We start from the raw sequence: 18,324 nt of genomic DNA on the forward strand, positions 1-18,324 counted from the left end.
TTACACTCATCATATGGTGATGCATGTTAAAAGTATTTCAATCTCACCTTTTCAATCTCGTACTGGGTTACATCATGTATGGATCCGTCTGACTCCAGTCGAACCCTCACCCTGCCATCAGGAAGCTTTGAGGTACCCTCGTCCGGCTTCAGCTGAGTGGCTGTTACAAAGCAGAAACCAACCAATCAGAGAGGCAGATTAAATTAGAGGTCAGAGCTCGGAGTGAATCAAATAATTTGTGCACATGGCCATAGATCTTAATTCAACTTGAGGTCTGAGGACAAACAGGACATTTTCTGTACAATATTGACCTCTCACTAAACCTACTTTACAAAATGTTTACTTTCTGATTGCTTTCAGTTAAAAAAACTGCACAACTAGGGTTTATGGTGCATTAGAAAACACTGAGAATGCATTGAATTTTAAGGGGATGGTGCGTTGCAAGGATGTTGAGGGGGGGGAAAAAGTTGAAAGTTTTTTTGTTTTTTGATGGTATGTTAACAATGACCTTTGGGATGTTCCCGAAAACAATAATAAGGGCCATGTGTAAATATAGTATCCTCCAAGATTACCACACTATTAATAGCCTGTAACTCAATGCCACAGGAGAGCTGTTCTAGTGTTTAAATGTGGTCAAATTTAGAGGCTGATAACCAAAACAACAGCACAGCCACTTCAAATTCCTGTGCATATCATTTAGCTCAACAGAACTTCTTTTCAATGTCAGGTTGGACACTCAACCAAAGGATGACCTACCAAGTGAATAGCCGTCTTTATGAACATACCACACCTTGCCAGCTTCAAACCAAACATCCCTCTGTGGAGAGATAGAGACAAGGAATTAGAGTTGAGATGTGGATATTAGAAGTGCTTGTTTGTGCTACGTTTCCACGTCTCACCCACACTGGAGTTTTCCACTGGTTTTCCCCCACCAAAAACTGAGACTCTCAAAAACACTCTCTAGTAACACATATTTGGCAAATGATGTCGATGGGAAACGTAAAAATTATGATTTCAATAGAAAACAAAGAATTTATCCCAAACATTTTCATTTGAAAATGCATAGCCAAAATCGTCCTGCGTTTACATCTCTCATCCAAACTAGAAAATATTCCTCCACAGAAAATGGAGCATTTAAAAAAACGCTCTCCATTACCACATTCTTTGGAAAACGATAAAGTTAGGAAACTGAAAACAGCTTTCAGATGAAAACAAATTAGTGTGGATGTGGCCGGAGACTTTCAAAAACGGTCTGTAGTACCGCAAACTTTGGTAAACGATAACGTTAGTAAATGGAAAACTGAGTTTTCAACCGAAAAAGGTATTAGTGTGGATGTGTCTTATGAGCTTAGAGAAGACTTTGGTTAGAATTTCCCAGAATTCGATGAAAATAATCACTTTACTGAGGCCATGTCCATACAAATAAGTTTTCGATAGAAAGCGCATTGATTTCGCTACATTTACGCTACTCATTCACACTCCATTGAAAACTAAGCATTAACGCTCTCCATTAATGCATACTTTTGCAAACAACGGCACAAGGAAACAGAAAATGGAGCTTTCATCCGAAAAATTTATTAGTGTGGACATGGCCTAGGAGTGTGGAAAAGACAGTGGTTAAAATGTATCTAAAACTCGAAAAAGAATAACTTTTCTAAAGCCAAGGCCACACTACTATGTTTCGGTCAAATGCAGCTTGAATTTTCTCCGTTAACGGCTCTCATCCATACTGGAACAGCGTTTTACTTTATCAAAAATGTTAGACACATCCACACTAGCACATTTTCATTTGAAAACACATACATTTCAATACGTTCATGTTTTTCATCCACACTAGAACAACGTTTTCCTCCACCGAAAATGGAGCGTTTCAAAAACGCTCTCCGTTACCACATACTTTGGTAAACGATGTCGTTAGAAAACTGAAAACGGTTTTCAATTGAAAAATGTATGTGTGGACGTAGCCTAAGTGCATGTAGAAAACAGTAGTTAAAATGTGTCAAAACCTTGCTGAAAAGAATTACTTTTCTGAGGCCACGCCCATACTAATACAATTCAGTCAAAAGCGCATTGAATTTGCTTTGTTTACAGCTATCATCCACACTGTAACAGTGTTTTCTTTCACCAAAATTTTGAAAACACTTTCTAGTACAGCCTACTTTGGAAAATGATGACATTAGGTAACAAGAAATGACGTTGTCAACCGAAAATGTATAAATATGGTCATGCCTAAGAGTGAAGGGAAGACTCGGGTTAGAATTTATCAAAACCAGATGAAACAAATCACATTCTCAGTCCACGTCCACACACATGCATCACTTACACCTTTTATCCACACTAGAACAGCGTTTTCCTCCACTAAAATTTTAGACTAAAAAATGCTCTCTATTACTGCATTCTGTGGCACATGATGATGACAGGAAATGTTAAACTGAGTTTGCAACCAAAAACATATTAGTGTATAACTGAGCCCACATCCACTATATGTTTTCATTGGAAAACTTCGTTTACAGTTTCCTAACATAATAATTTTCCAAACATAGCCTTCGGAAACGATCTCTATTACTGCATACTTCAGAAAACGATGATGTTGGAAACATTTGCAACCCAAAGCCTATTAGTGTGGACATGGACTGAGTTATGTTCATGGTGTCGGTACTACGTAAACATTTATTTTTACAATAGTTTTCTACTGTAGTATATGCTACCTACCACTGGTACCTTGGGTTCCTCTCTTATGGGGGTTACTGTGAGTTGACCTTCTGGCTCTTGCCTCACCTCTTTCACTTCCTGTTTCAGTTTTTTAACTTCCTTTTGCACCTTGACATCTTCCTTCTTGTATTTTTCCACTGGTGGCCCTGGAGACTTGGCTTTGTCTGAGTGACTTTCTTTACTGGAAGCCTGTTCCTGGCCGTTGATTTCTGGAGTGGTGGGCTTAGAGTCTGTGTTCTGACATTTTGTGTCAGGTGACATTATCCTCCTAGGAGAAGATATTTTCTTCTCTGTCATTGTGGTGTGGTGGCCTCGTTCCCCGTTTACCAGTTGCTCTGCTCAAAGTGCCATATCTGCTTCCAATATCGGTGGAGTTTCATCGGGAAGTAAGAAATGCTGGACCAGGTTGTCGCTCAGTTTCCTGGGCTGTGAAAGGTGTTTAAAACACAAGAGGTCAGATGAGAGTCTTGTCCTTATGAATATAAGACATACATACAAGAAGTACAGAAGAGGTAGATGTACTATTGGAAAATCCAACAAAGACGCTGGGGACAAGAGTCTTGATGCACTGAACATTGGGTCTCTAACTAACCTGCAAAACAGATCCGATTTTTTTGGTTGTGCAGATGATATTTATCAAAAACTTTTCTGTACAATATGCCATGACTGATTTCCTTCTTGTATGTTTTGTTTTGTGTATCTTCGTTGTAGCTGTTAAAGAGTAAAGTGGCATTACGAAATCATCCTCATCCACCATTACTGAAGACTTGTGAGACAAAAGAAAAGATGCAATATTTTTCGGTAAGTGAACATTGTGAGCATCCAATGCTTACTGTTTTTTTCACTGTGCATTCTGGGAATTTCTATTGGAATGATTTTGACAATGGGAAAGCCCTAGAATTGGCTGAACCTCTGGTCAGTGTACTTGCTCCTGAACTAGGGTGTGAATTGAAACAAACCAATGGTTTCTAGCTGGTCCAAGGTGTTCATTTATAGTCATTAGCTGGTCTGGATGGATTATCATCTGGACTTCCAGCTGGTGGAGCTGAGGCTGACCTGGTAGACCATCTTGGACCAGCAACAAACCAGCTACCTTGTTTGAAAAAGTAGCTTGACCAAAATAAACTGGTTCAACCGGTTTTCTCCAGCAAGATCAAACCCACTGAGGTTGGGACTGAAGGAGATCTCACCGCCTTCTCCTCTTTAAGCTCTGGCTCTTTGTGACGTGTCTCTTTCTCGGTTTCTCTCACCAGCTGTTTGAGGAATCCTCCCGGTACGGCAGAGAGAGATGGCGGCTGTGCAGCGGCAGCTGGTGGCTTATTTTCCTCCTTGATCTGTTTAGATGGGAACAGAGAAGCTCCAGTCATGTACTCCATATAAACAAACACACTGTTCATCTGAAGGACTGACACAATAATGTGCGTTACAATGGGTCAGAATATTCCTTTACAAAAAAGGTGGTGCCATGGTACAGCGATGATTTCAGATGGTAATAGTGTGATATATACCATGATAATGTACACTCAGTGACCACTTTATTAGGTACACCTACTTATTCATGTGATTATCTAATCAGCCAATCGTGTGGCAGCAGTGCAATGCATAAAGTCATGCAGATACGGGTCAGGAGCTTCAGTTCATGTTCCCATTAACCATCAGAATGGGGAAAAATGTGATCTCAGTGATTTTGACCGTGGCATGATTGTTGGAGTAGGACGAGCTGGTTTGAGTATTTCTGTAACTGCTGATCTCCTGGGATTTTCATGCACAACAGTAGAGTTTACTCAGATGGTGCCAAAAACAAAAAACATCCAGTGAGCAGCATTTCTCCGAATGGAAACGCCTTGTTGATGAGAGAGGTCAACGGAGAATGGCCAGACTGGTTCAAGCTTACAGAAACAACACGTTGAAACTTGAGGCGGATGGGCTATAACAGCAGGTGATGTCGGGTTCTACTTCTGTCAGCAAAGATTAGAAAGCTGAGGCTGCAGTGGGCCTACCATCTACCTCAGCAGATATGGAGATTCATCAGACCAGGCTTTGTTTTTCCTGTGCCCTCTGAAGCCTCAACTTTCTGTTCTTGGCTGACAGAAGTGGAACCCGTCATGGTCTTCTACTGTTGTAACTCGTCCGCCTCAAGGTTCGACATGTTGTGCATTCTGAGATGCTATTCTCCTTACAACAATTGTTCAGAGTGGTTATCTGAGTTACCGTTCTCCGTTGACCTCTCTCATCAACAAGGCATTTCCAGTCACAGAACTGCCACTCACTGAATGTTTTTTGTTTTTGGCACCATTCTGAGTAAACTCTAGAGACTGTAGTGTGTGAAACTCACAGGAGATCAGCAGTTACAGAAATACACAAACCAGGGGTCCTGGGTAGCTCAGCAAGTAAAGAAACTGACTACCACACCTGGAGTCGCAAGTTCCAATCCAGAGCATGCTGACTGACTCCAGTCAGGCTTCCTACCTAAGCAACCAATTAGCCGGGTTGCTAGGGTGGGTAGAGTTGCGCTAGGTCTCCACGGCAACGTGCTCATCAAGCCACGTGATAAGATGTGTGGATTGACTGTCTCAGACGCGGAGGCAACTGAGATTCGTCCTCTGCCACCCGGATTGAGGCGAGTCACTACGCCACCACGAGGACTTAGAGCGCATTGGGAATTGGGCATTCCAAATTGGGGAGAAAAGAGGAGAAAATCCCCCCCCCAAAAACAAATTCTCAAACCAGCCCATCTGGCACCAAAAATCATGCCATGGTCCAAATCACTGAGATCACATTTTCTCCCCATTCTGATGGTTGATGTGAACATTAATTGAAGATCCTGACCTGTATCTGCATGATTTTATGCACTGCACTGCTGCCACACGATTGACTGATTAGTCACATGAATAAGTAGGTGTACAGTTGCATCTTATAAAGTGGTCGGTGAGTGTATGCTAATATTTATATACCATGGTATTTACATGGTTCTCCAAGGTATTCCAAAGAATATCATGGTTTACCATCCAGGTAGTGTCCAAAGCAAAAATAACAATGGTATTATCATGGTATCCTGTCCAAAAACATGGAAAATAAAAGAAAATCCTTCTGTCATGCAGCATGCTACAGTTCCATGCAAAACCCAATATTAAGAGCCCATTGTACAAAGGTGCCTGGAATTGTTCCTGGCAGGCCGCAGATGCCCTAACCCTGCCCCCATCCCTAACCATATGGAGCCTGTCAGGCTGAGTAGCTTGCCAGGAACAACTCGAGGCACCTTTCTCCACTGATAACATTGAGTCTGCTAATGCTAACAAGCTAAATACTACACATATTTAAAATTTACAGTAGTTTAGTATAGTTATCATAGATTAAATGTGATATAAGACTATAGCAACCACAGGTAAAACCATAATCATAACCATGGTTTGATCAGTGTAGCTACAGTTGCTAATAACAAACTATGTTTACTATGATGTTTAATATAACTACAGCTACAAGTGCCATTTTAAAATAACTAAATGACAATAATTACACACACACACACACATCTATCTATCTATACAGTTTAGCATGCAATAGCCATTTGATCAACTAGCTTGAATTTCCTAATGGAGCTAAGAGCTTTAGCATGTGCAGTATGCTTAAAGAATTTGATTTATAGATACATTCAATCCTTTATGAGAAGGCAAATTATCTGGGCTTGTTTAGGATAATAAGTACCTAATGACTGATGAGTCAAGTGAGGTAAAACCCTCAATTAACCAAATAACGTCACCAATCCTAAGAATACAAGCCTCTTAGCGTGCAACACAAAATAGCCCACCATATAGAGACCCATTTAACAGTTACATGAGTCACACTGTGTATTAAATCCTGCTTACAAATGTATGAAATTTTAATGAATTATTTGGTGTATGACACATTTAGTGAGGCAGACATCTTGTAAATAAATTAATGCTCATGCATACAGAAAACCATACAGGCCTATTGTCAAAGATTTTATGCAGTGAACCTGGCACATCCACTACAATCATCTGAATAAGTTTTTTTCCCAAGTTTTATTATTGAGGTATTTACTATTTCAGATAAATCTATCCCTGTTGCTTTTCATGTCAGTCAGATAGACCTGTCCTAAGTTTAGTACACATAGCAAACTGGACAAGGCTTAATGGTGCAAGTCAGTGTCACACTGGGATGTATCTCCAATAGCACAGTGATTATTAGTTGCACTTGTGGTGGTTAATAAACTGCAAGTCAAGCACCAGTCGTGTTAGTTGAGTTGAACTCTAGGCATGGCTGGACATGCAGCAGTCCTGCACCTCCCTTCTGTTCCCAGAGTTTTAAGCGCGAGGAGAGCGCCATGATGAGACGAGGGGTGAAGGGTCGGAGGGGGAGATCTCAGCCAAGTGTGATGTGAGGGAGTACACAAAGTGTAACAAAATTATGGAAACAGTGACACTGTGGACCTGCCGATGAGCGGGAGAGAAAGAGTGAATCAAACAGTTTTGGGGTGAATCTCATGAAGAGACATACACTGGTGGCTAATAGTTTGGAATAATGTACAGATTTTGCTGTTTTGGAAGGAAATTGGTACTTTATTCACCAAAGTGGCATTCAACTGATCACAAAGAATAGTCAGGACATTACTGATGTAAAAAACAGCACCATCACTATTTGAAAAAATCTAGACAGGCCCCATGTCCAGCATCTTGAGTAATCATGCTAAATTGCAAATTTGGCACTAGAAAATCACTTGCCATTATATCAAACATAGTTAAAAGCTTTTTGGTTCATTAAATGAAGCTTAACATTGTCTTTGTGTTTGTTTTTGAGTTGCCACAGTATGCAATAGACTGGCATATCTTAAGGTCAATATTAGGTCAGAAATGACAAAAAAGAAACAGCTTTCTCTAGAAACTCATCAGTCAATCATTGTTTTGAGGAATGAAGGCTATACAATGCTTGAAATTGCCAAAAAACTGAAGATTTCATACAAAGGTGTACACTACAGTCTTCAAAGACAAAGGACAACTGGCTCTAACAAGGACAGAAAGAGATGTGGAAGATGTACAACTAAACAAGAGGATAAGTACATCAGAGCCTCTAGTTTGAGAAATAGACGCCTCACATGTCCTCAGCTGACAGCTTCATTGAATTCTACCCGCTCAACACCAGTTTCATGTACAACAGTAAAGAGAAGACTCAGGGGTGAAGGCCTTATGGGAAGAATTGCAAAGAAAAGCCACTTTTGAAACAGAAAAACAAAAAGAAAAGGTTCGAGTGGGCAAAGAAACACAGACATTGAACAACAGATAATTGGAAAAGAGTGTTATGGATCTTAACCCCATTGAGCTTTTGTGGGATCAGCTAGACTGTAAGGTGCGTGAGAAGTGCCCGACAAGACAGTCACATCTATGGCAAGTGCTACAGGAAGTGTGGGGTGAAATGTCACCTGAGTATCTGGACAAACTGACAGCTAGAATGTCAAGGATCTGAAAAGCTGACATTGCTGCACATGGAGGATTTTTTTGATGAGAACTCTTTGAAGTAGTTTAAGAAGTTCTGAATATTTTTTCAAATTGTAATAGTAATTTTTCACGTTATTAATGTCCTGACTATACATTGTGATCAGTTGAATGCCACTTTGGTGAATAAAAGTACCCGTTTCTTTCCATAAAAGCAAAATCTGTACATTATTCCAAACTTTTGGCCGCCAGTGTATTATATTTCGCCTCAAAAATCAAAGGAAAAGATGAGAAGTTATACTTTTCAAAAAGAAAACTGTTTTCAGGATAATTAAGATTTAAGTTTGCTTTGTTGCAATTAAGCACATTTTCCCCCAAATTCTCATTACGGCAATGCAAAAGAAATAAATAATAAAAAATAAAAACCTTTCTCATTAATGAAATAAAGCAATGAAAATAATACTGACCCAATTATATTTGTATTCAAATCAGCAAAAATGAAGTAAAACAAATTAAAAACACTACCATGTATACTTACAATTGTTACACTTTTTTCCCCACAATACATACAACTCAAATTATTTTCTCATTAGAGAAAATTACATTTTTGCATTACAGTAGACTATTGACAAATATACATTATACTTTCTGAATCATCATAATAAACAAAATGTCACAATGTGAAGTCTTACAGTTCCTCTAAAACAGGCTCAGTTCTTTATGCAATATACGTCTTTATTTTTTTCTTTTAATTTTGAACTAAAATATGAGCCACACATTTCTTGACAGTTTTCATAAGATTTCATTCTATTTTTTAATTATTTTTTTTTTTTTAATTAAGCACTTATGTGCAGTCTATTTTACCTCAGAAATCAAGACCATTTTAAAAAAATGTTTAGCATAAAGAAAATAAAGCTTATTTTAAGGACCATAAGCACTGAGTTTGCATTGTGACATTATTTTCAAGACAAGCACAATTTCCCCTCAAACTGTCAGTTTGATGTGAAAAAAATGATCTCATTATTATAATACAGTAAAGAAAATCATACTGACCCAATGACATATATATATATATATATATAAATCAGCATAAATTAAGCAAAATAAAGTGCCACAAATGCTTCCATGATGTATACATATGTACAATTGTACTTATACAATACAGTAATAAAAATGTGATTATTTTTGCATTACTGTTGGTTACTGACAATTATACATTCTTTTGTTGAAGTGTCATAATAGAAAATTGTCAATGTAAAGAAATCATATTAGTCCATTACATAGGCTTTATTCTTTTTGTACAATTTGTATTTTTGGGGTGAAATATGAGATGGACATTTCTTAACAGTTTCCATAAGATTCACCCTGGTATCTTAATCAATATGGTGGTGCACATATTGACGAGATACTGGCAGAAAAGTGATGTTACACAAATTAGCCTGCAGATGAAAACATATTAGTATCTTTACTTGCTGTCTTGCCAGTGCCAGATGTTTTTATAATACATTTCAAATTGAACAAAAAGTGTTCCTGTCTCTTCTAGTATTTTACTAACAGTATAGCATTGTTTACCTACAATGAAATAAAAAAAGATATGAATGAAAGACCACTGTGTGTAACAGGTCATTGCTCAGAATCACTTTGGCAGCTGCAATGTCACGTTTGGATCAGTCTCTGGCACATCTGTGCTCTATATAATCCTCCATGTTTACAAGAAATATTGCACTCATCTGCAATAGTAATACAGGGAAACTGAATGTAATAAATACATATAACTGTTCAAACATCCTAGAATTGTGTTTATAATACATAAGACAAATCTCAGATATAGTAAGTCCAATTTCAACATTTATTTTCAAACCCAAGCTTATCCAGGTAGAATAATTTGCAAATTCAGCAAGAGATTATTCTTCCAAAGTCTACTTGATTAGTAACAAATACAGACCACCCTCTTCAACAACACAAACAAAAAAATAAGCTGGCTCTAATGAAGGGAAAGAAATCTCTAAAAAATAAAAAATGTTTAGAAAGAACATTGTAACAGGACTGCCAGCTGCTCGCATGTTTCTTGCAAATCAATTCGTAATAATGCAAAAGCACACATATGAAGTTTGAGAAGAAGGATCATGAATTGATACTACATGCACATTTTAAATACTGCCAAACCTGGACATCTTACCAAGACTGAAATGATGTCCAACAATGACATTACATGGCAAACAACAAAACAATTTAGTCACAGGCTGAAAACGATCCTGTTATACTGCTCTCAGATTTCAGCTCGAGTCAGCTCTGTGTTTAGTCGTAGAGTATCCTGATGATCCAACAGAAGGCCTTTAATTTAAAAGTAGGGCCCTCAACCAGAACAAAACCATAGTTCTGGGCCCAGACATAAAGGCCAATGTCATACCAGGTCCCTATTTCCATTTGAAGACCTGCCAGCAGACTATAGGACCTGGATGTCTGCGAGGGTCTAGGATCCAAAAATAAATGAGGGTATTGACAAACGAAAGACACATTTGGGTTTTAAGAAGATAAAACAGTAGGCATACCTTGTGATGGCTTCATCTATGGAGTGGGAAAATATATCCAATAACAGTTTTGTATGTGTCAAACTCCAGAAAAAACTAAGAAGCCAAATGCAAGGCACACAGTCTCACAGTCACTCACTAAGAGGGGTGAAGCTAGTCTGAAATAGAGTGGCATAGACAGCCATGCACGCACAGACACACAGACCACACACACACACAATCACAGCAGCTGAGATAACACAAGACTGTGCTATAAATATCCTGCAGCAAGGGGAGGTGGGACATACTACCCTGTTTGGGAAACACTTTGCCACAGGAAAACGTGCTGCAAATGGGGGAAAATACTGGACATCATTTCAACCCAGATCAACATTATAGAAGACCCAGTTTGACATGTCACCCAATAAATATGATTTCAAAGCATAGAATTGATGATTACTCTTGAAATTCGGTGTTGCAGTTGTGCTAATAGTCTTTGTCTCGTGTATTAATTTGCTTGTGCTTTTATTCAACTAATAGCTGTAATGTCTTAATCAGTATTCTTCACTTGTTTACCAATACAGTAATCTAAACATCCTTAAAACTGGATACATTTATCTGAGAAGCAAAAACGGCACTTTTCAGAGAATTTATCTCAAATTAAGTTTATTTTTCTTACACCATCGGCAAATTAGCCACTTTCTTTTTTTATTTGATTGTTTTAAGCATAAACCTCACTAAATTTGGCAAGATTTATGCTTAAACAAGAAAAATAAAAAAAAGATATTTTATCTGACAAGTACTACTATCTGAAGCACTTTTGCTTCAAATAAATAAAAAACTGTACTGGAAAACAATGCAAAATTACTAATAAAGGAACTGAAGGAATATTCCGGGTTCAGTACAATTTAAACTCAATTGACAGCATTTGTGGCACAACGTTGATTACCACAAAAATCTGGGTTACAGTGCGGCACTTACAATGGAAGCGAATGAGGCCAATCTGTAAACATTAAACTACTCACTGTTTCAAAAGTACAGCCACAAGACAAAAACAATACATGTACGTTAACATGATTTTAGTTTGATAAAAGTTATATCCAATTTTCTAACTTTGTTGCCATGGCCGCATAACATCATAAATTCTAAAACAACCATAAAAATGACTATTCAAACAACTTTACAGCAGTTTTAACAAAATAATGAATGTTAGTGCTTTTATAAAATTATAAGCTTCAAATTTCTGCCATTACCTTCCAAAAATTGGCCCCATTCACTTCCACTGTAACCTCCATTTTTGCTTTTTTTCTTTTACAGAAAAGGAGGGATGAGTCGAAAAATTTTTTGTGGTAATCAACATTATGCCACAAATGCTTAATCAACTGAGCTTAACTTGTATTAAACCCGGAATATTCCTGTATTTTACCTTTCTTATGCCATTGGCAAGTGTTTGTTCTTGTTTTAAGCATAAACTTTACTAAACGGTTAAATTTACCTTTAAATCAAACAAACAAAAAACTACTTGATTATTTGATTTAAGAATTAAATAGAAACAATTCAAGATACATTATCTGAAGAGTCTGGGAAATAAGAACATTTATTTTTCTTAAATTTGGTTTTTGCAGTGTGATATTCAAGGGAGTAAGTATCCAGGTTTTTGGATAAAACTGTGGACTTGGAAATGCAGAAGTGAATAAACCTACTGAACTATACCTCAATATAAACTTTGGCAAAACAGTCCTGGCAACAGCTAGAAAATGAATACAAGTCAACTGTCCCCAGGCCTGCTAATGGCTGCTTGTCCGATTTGACGGACAGACTCAGCTGTGAGTGACGGTGGGAGTTAGGCTGCAAACTGGGAGAACTGCAAGAGAAGGAGAGAGAGAGAGAGAGAGAGAGAGAGAGAGAGAGAAGAAAGAGTAAAGCCATGATATCACAGTCATAGATCACAGGGAGGAAACCACCTGAGGCAAGGAATATTTCCGTTTTGAAAAGGTGATGGAGAAATTATGACATTACAGACACAAAGATCTTGACCTCAGGTGATCATCCAAAATCATATTAGACTTTGGCTTTTAAGGTAAATTTTGCACCACTTGCATCACCAAACAGAATTGCAAAACTATTGATCATTTTCAACTAAGTTTCAAACACCCCCATCCTCCATTAATAAATAAAACAGTTCCGCCCAAACTCACGCCATTGGTTGATCCAATGTTGTTTATCAGGCACATTCAGGCTGCTAAAAACTAAGAGATTGCAATTCCATTAGGTGGCACTAGTGGTGCAGATATGGCACACCTATAATTAACTTACTCATTAATAATGAATGATGTTCTGTTATGTAAATTCACCATCAATATTCTTGTTTCTGAAAACAACCGAATACAATAGTTGCAGCACAATATCAACACAATAACCCAGTTTTTGTGGCACCAATTATCCTTGCTGAACTAATGACCAACAGGATATTCAAGAAATTTAGTCAATTTTATTTATAGGCGCAAAGTATTTGAAGACTTTAGCTACAATTAATCAACATGAAACAGCACTTGAAATCCATTTTAATTCTGAAATGTGATTTTTCTAAATATTATTATAATGTTTGATATTCAAAAAGAAAGTTGGGCAGAACCTGATTTTATCCAAAGAAATTGATCGGATTCTTAAAAAAGGTTGGAGGAGAAGGGTTTAAAAATAAGAGGGCTTGGCGACATCTGTCAAAATGTCGCTACAGAGGCAGAGCAAGATTTTACTTTTTAATGAAAGATTGCGAAGGCAAATTTTTATTTTGTTACTGTGGCTTAGTGTCCGAATACTTGGCCCACTAGCTTAAATCACAGAAGACTGCTCTAGATAGTATTTCTATCTGCTAAGTATATTCATATCTAGGCACAAGAAGAGAGAACAAATATTGCAATATGGTAAGGAAAACAAACCTCAAGTACACAAGTTAGTTTTAGCTTTCATTATAGCTGCAGGATACAAAATGATGTCCAAAAGAAGAATGTTTACTCAATAACACTAATGCACTGCTCTATCACACTGAGCTCGAGTGATTAGAATTTGCCTCAGTACCTTGAAATGGCTTTAACATGGCTAAAAGTTGCCTAATAAATGTTAAAGTTCCTTCGGTGAATCTTAAACTAAAAAGTTCAAATTGACTGCTGATGTCAATGAGAAATATCCCTACATATCCATATGCACAGAATAAATACCAAAATGAAGCAGCTTTATAAGAAAAAAGCATGAAGAACAGACAAGGCAACACGAAAAAGGGGCCTTTTATTTCTGAACTGATTTCATAAACACATGTTCTTAGCTGTTCTGAGAAAAAAAAGGATAATTTTAACAACCATTACCATTCATTGAAAAATATTATCAATAATTATTATAATCATAATCATCATCATCATCATAATCTTAATGGTAATAACCCCAGACAGTAGTATTTGCGTTTGTTTGTGGCACACGAAAGAGTTTCAGTTGACTGTAAACCCGGATCCTTGTCAGCTCTGTGCCCTCCGTAAACCCACGCACAGAGGGGCTAGCTCCCCGACCAGACAATAAATATGAAAGAGAGCAAGAGAATCCTGCATTAAACAAACAAAAATAATAATCTGTAACTCGTAGGTACAATAGCTAAACTTTTATGTGCAAGATCTGAGCTGATTCTTCACCACAAATAGTTGAACTCACATCGAACCCGATCCCTTCCCGAGTCAAATTTTTTTTCTACATTGTAATTTTTTTTAAATAGACCTAAGCTCATTTGTTTTCATTTCATATACACATATATACTTAGATTTTTGTTAGTTTGTCATCCATGTCGCCAACTATTTCGAAACATGCGTTCGCCAGACAAATTTACTGCTACGGTACAGACACAACAAGCAATTGAATGAAGCAAACACAGACAAAGTGACTGAAAAGCTACCATTAAAATAAAATATAAAACCCCTGAATAAAACATGGATATTTAGGACTGGCAGAGGTGCCACCCTCTTTGAGAAATGGGTTAGCAATTAGCAGTTTGTTTCTTTGTACGTGGTAATGGTCGCCGCCGGTCAGTAGCTTTGAGGCATATCGTCAATAAATTTCAGATCGTTTGCCCCAGAGCCCACTTGTTCCACGTCACCTGAATTTTGGTCACATTTTTGTACCCTTTCTCAAACCCGCAGTCACTCGCCTGCTAAAACGTACCAATTTTGCCTCGGAAATGGAGCTGGCAAGTGCAGCATTGGTTCAGGACATTCTTCTACAGTTGTTTGGCACATATTTTTTTTTCATCAGCTCATGAAGCGTGGTGGTAAAAGTGCAGTGATAATTTTCAAACAAGCTATTTGGTTTCAAAATAAAACCCTTGAAGGGCACTAAAACATCCTCAGGATGGCACCTCCCCGACACTTAAAGGCTACAAAAACTGATCGTCCCTCAAGACCCTGCAATGTTTGCAAAACCCAGGGTCGCATGCAAATCAAAAACCCCTCGAAATGCATGGACAGGAGTGACAGAAAATAAAATTACTGCATGAAAACAAAAAGAACCTGAACATACATGAAGTAATAACGTTATATTCTTTAAAATCACCTCATGCCTGTTAAGCTGTGCTTGTTTTTTCCATTCCAAAACAAAAAGACCAAAATATATGCACATAACATACTCCAAAAAAATATGTAATCTTTAGAAATCTGCATTTTGCGTCACATTCAAAACAATATAAAAATTTAAACTATATTCAAATCAAGCCTTACAACAAATGGTTTAAAGTTGTCTTTCTTTTGTAATCCAAGTAGCCCACCTTTCTCGAACACCTGTGTGTGCAAGTGTCCTACCTTCAAGCGGGGATGTCAACGCACAATATCACACCTGTCTCTGAATAACAGTCTGTCTGCCTGTGAATGGATAATGGCTATGCTGTGATGCACATCTCAGAAGGACTGGCATAATGAAACATATGAGACAGAAGACCTCCTCACACCTTATTTTGAGACAAGCCGATGGTCCTAAAAGGGGTGCAAACGCAGTTCTCTCAGCCTGAGGTATACACATGCCCGCTGATTGACAGATGTGAAGCCCACCCACCCCGCCCGCCCCCAAGCTGAGACTGAGACAAACACAGACAGGTAGACAGAATTTTCCATATATGCAAATATTGTCAAGAAGATTATACTGTAGATGCACAGAGAAAGGATCTTATATACAGTCGGATAAAAGACTTAATGATGTAGCCTTTGTTTTTCCCCAAGTGGTCCCTCAAACCATGACATCATGCATCATTAACTGTCCATTAGCATCCAATGGACTCCTACTCAAAGTTCGCTCAAGTCATTCAAGCAACTGGAGGAACAAGAAGGTCGGCAGTTCAGTTTTATTCTGTGCGTTCACGTTGCATTTTCCAACACTGTACTCGGGTCCATTCACAGGGAGATCGAGGAGATACAGAGGTCTACAGTATGGCCCAACGTCAAGCAGGCCTGGCGTGAAGAATTCTCAGGTGTCTCAAGTCAAAATGTTCATTTTCATTGGCACTTTTTGCACTTCTGTGAAAGGGAGTTCAGGGGTTCAAAAGGGGGTGTGTCTTCATAAACGTCCCACCGGCTCCATCCCATTATTAAGCAGCGTAATTACTCAACCCTCAAATGAAAAAACAACAAAACAAGACAAAGAGAAAACAAAATACATTCAAGGTGAAAGGAATTCTTCCTGGTGACAACATCTGGCCGTCCTCTTCAAAGCGACAGTTCCTAGTTTTTGAGTTGTGTGCACGCACAATACACGCAATTAATGCACATGAGCGGTCACGTAAAACTGTACAGGGGCTAAGCACCAAAAAAAACAAAAAACAGAAGCTCTCTAATTTTTACACTGTAATTCCACTCATCGCTCCACCCCAGTGCAGTTCCTTTAACCTAACGGCAAGTATTCAGGAATTTGAAGACTGGACTCTTTTTACATGTACAGGACAGGGGTTGGGTGCCACACCACAGTCCCAAAAAACAAGCCTGTTTCTGAGTCCACCTGGCAAAAACTGCAATATTGGAGAGTTCATGCTTGCCATGTGCCCACATTGATGACAGAAACTGGTGCAAAGCTTTTGCTTTGCAAATGGCACAGTCATTGAAGTGGCCTTGGTGTTCCCACTAAAAACAAATGAAGACAACGTGAGTGATATCTTTCAAGCCATCGTCTTTTAAGAGATTTCCATTTGATTAGATCTCTTACGCAGCATGGCTCTAGTTTCACTCAGCTCTGAACAAACCCCAGAGGCGAAAGGTATATATCTTTCACCTGCACCTGCAGTAGAGGTACTGATAGTGTCCAGCTCTAGCGTGCTGCCACTTGGGAAAGAGATTCCAAGTAGACAAAGATTCAGGTTCTTGCAACCTAGCTATGCCACTTTACGTGCATGTCGGCATGTTCAAGGACTCTGCCCAGGTTCTGCAGGGTGAGAACTTTGGACGAGACGAACAGGAGCATTACAGAGGGAAAGCGTGACATGGTGTAGTATCCCAGCCTGCACCACTGGTCTCTAGTCAAAGCAATGTCCAACACTCAGCATTGACATCACTGATTGTTATTTAATGTTATCTTGGAGTGTTGACCACCCCAGAGTGTCAAGTTGCAATAAACTGTATATATGTGTGTGCATGTGCATATGATTGACGAATATTGAAAAACAGCAAGGTACAAATCCAGCAGAACCTTTAATGTGTTGGCCCACTGTGTCTTCAGGTGCCTCTTGAGAAGCCTAATGGTGCTGGACAAGCGTTTGCTGGGAAAGAGTGTGTGAGCGCGTGTGCATCTGTGCATTGATGAAGATGATGGAGAGGAGTGGTGGAGAAGGGTGGTTGGGAGGTTGCGGCTCACAGGCCATTGCTGTTACGGTGCGTGAGTGGAGGTTTGGACAGTTCCACCACATTGGTTCGCCCCTTGCCGATGACTTTGGGAGCACGACGCAGCAGCTTCTGGGCCTCGGTGAAAGCTTCGGTAAGCTCCTTCTTCCACTGTACAAACTCTGGGTCACTCTGTGAAGGGACACATAAATTAGCTCCTTCCTGCATTTTTATTTTAAATAAATAAAGCAAGGACCCCAATGGATGACCCAATAAAACCATGAGCAACAATGCTGTTCCAAACCCTAGTGAGCTGCCTAACTAGTAAGCACATTTAAGACATCATCGATGCACTTCTGAAGGTAAAATTATCCTGCCTTATAAAGTCCTGTCCCAACTGACACATTTGATGTTGATGTACACATCTGTGAAGTTCAAGAAGTTCGTAGGGTGTATTATTTGTAATTTTATGATTCAAGGTGCTCGCTCATGTGCAACCCCTTTTCACCATCAAGGCATCGTTTTGGTGAACCCAAACTGGTTCTCCACAGACTTTGGGACTTACGTGACAGTTTATGAGGTGCTACATCACCAAAAAAGGTTGAGAGTGGCATTTGGGACAAGACCTAGGTTACCTAATTTTGGGAAAATTCTACAGTAAGGCAGCATTACATGCAGCCATCTCAAAGAAGGCATTACAAGAAAGTATTGCGCTCACCTAAGATGATATACAGTTGGCAGAAATGTCAGTTTTAAATAGATTTTATTCAGCAATGAAAATTGCACCATTTCACCCAATATTTCAGTGTGATATGT

The 18,324-nt window shown here is 38.7% G+C and overlaps 3 protein-coding genes across 5 annotated transcripts in view; 1 reads left to right on the forward strand and 2 right to left on the reverse strand.

Moving 5' to 3' along the window:
• The window catches only part of LOC127432557 (unconventional myosin-XVIIIb-like), a 55,680-nt gene extending 44,871 nt beyond the window's left edge, over positions 1–10,809 (reverse strand). For both annotated transcript variants that reach the window (XM_051683784.1, XM_051683783.1), the window contains exons 1-5: positions 10,715–10,809; positions 3,963–4,046; positions 2,713–3,138; positions 757–817; positions 48–160 (exon numbers count right to left, since the gene is read on the reverse strand). In XM_051683784.1, the coding sequence (XP_051539744.1) occupies positions 48–160; positions 757–817; positions 2,713–3,009 (471 nt within the window). In that variant the 5' untranslated portion in view covers positions 3,010–3,138; positions 3,963–4,046; positions 10,715–10,809. The remainder of the gene's footprint in view (positions 1–47; positions 161–756; positions 818–2,712; positions 3,139–3,962; positions 4,047–10,714) is intronic.
• LOC127432595 (short-chain specific acyl-CoA dehydrogenase, mitochondrial-like) overlaps positions 1–18,324 on the forward strand; it is a 139,134-nt gene that overhangs the window by 25,179 nt on the left and 95,631 nt on the right. The gene's annotated exons all lie outside the window — the stretch shown is intronic.
• Positions 8,981–18,324, reverse strand: part of LOC127432575 (beta-adrenergic receptor kinase 2) — an 80,380-nt gene continuing 71,036 nt past the window's right edge. The window contains exon 21 of one of the 2 annotated variants that reach the window (XM_051683833.1): positions 8,981–12,536. In XM_051683833.1, coding sequence (XP_051539793.1) covers positions 12,516–12,536 — 21 coding nt within the window. In that variant the 3' untranslated portion in view covers positions 8,981–12,515. Of the gene's footprint in view, positions 12,537–13,938; positions 17,701–18,324 lie in introns of those variants that run through there. The other variant, XM_051683832.1, reaches the window with a different exon arrangement.

The sequence above is a fragment of the Myxocyprinus asiaticus genome, chromosome 42, assembly GCF_019703515.2.
Source record: "Myxocyprinus asiaticus isolate MX2 ecotype Aquarium Trade chromosome 42, UBuf_Myxa_2, whole genome shotgun sequence".
Taxonomy (NCBI): Eukaryota; Metazoa; Chordata; class Actinopteri; order Cypriniformes; family Catostomidae; genus Myxocyprinus; species Myxocyprinus asiaticus.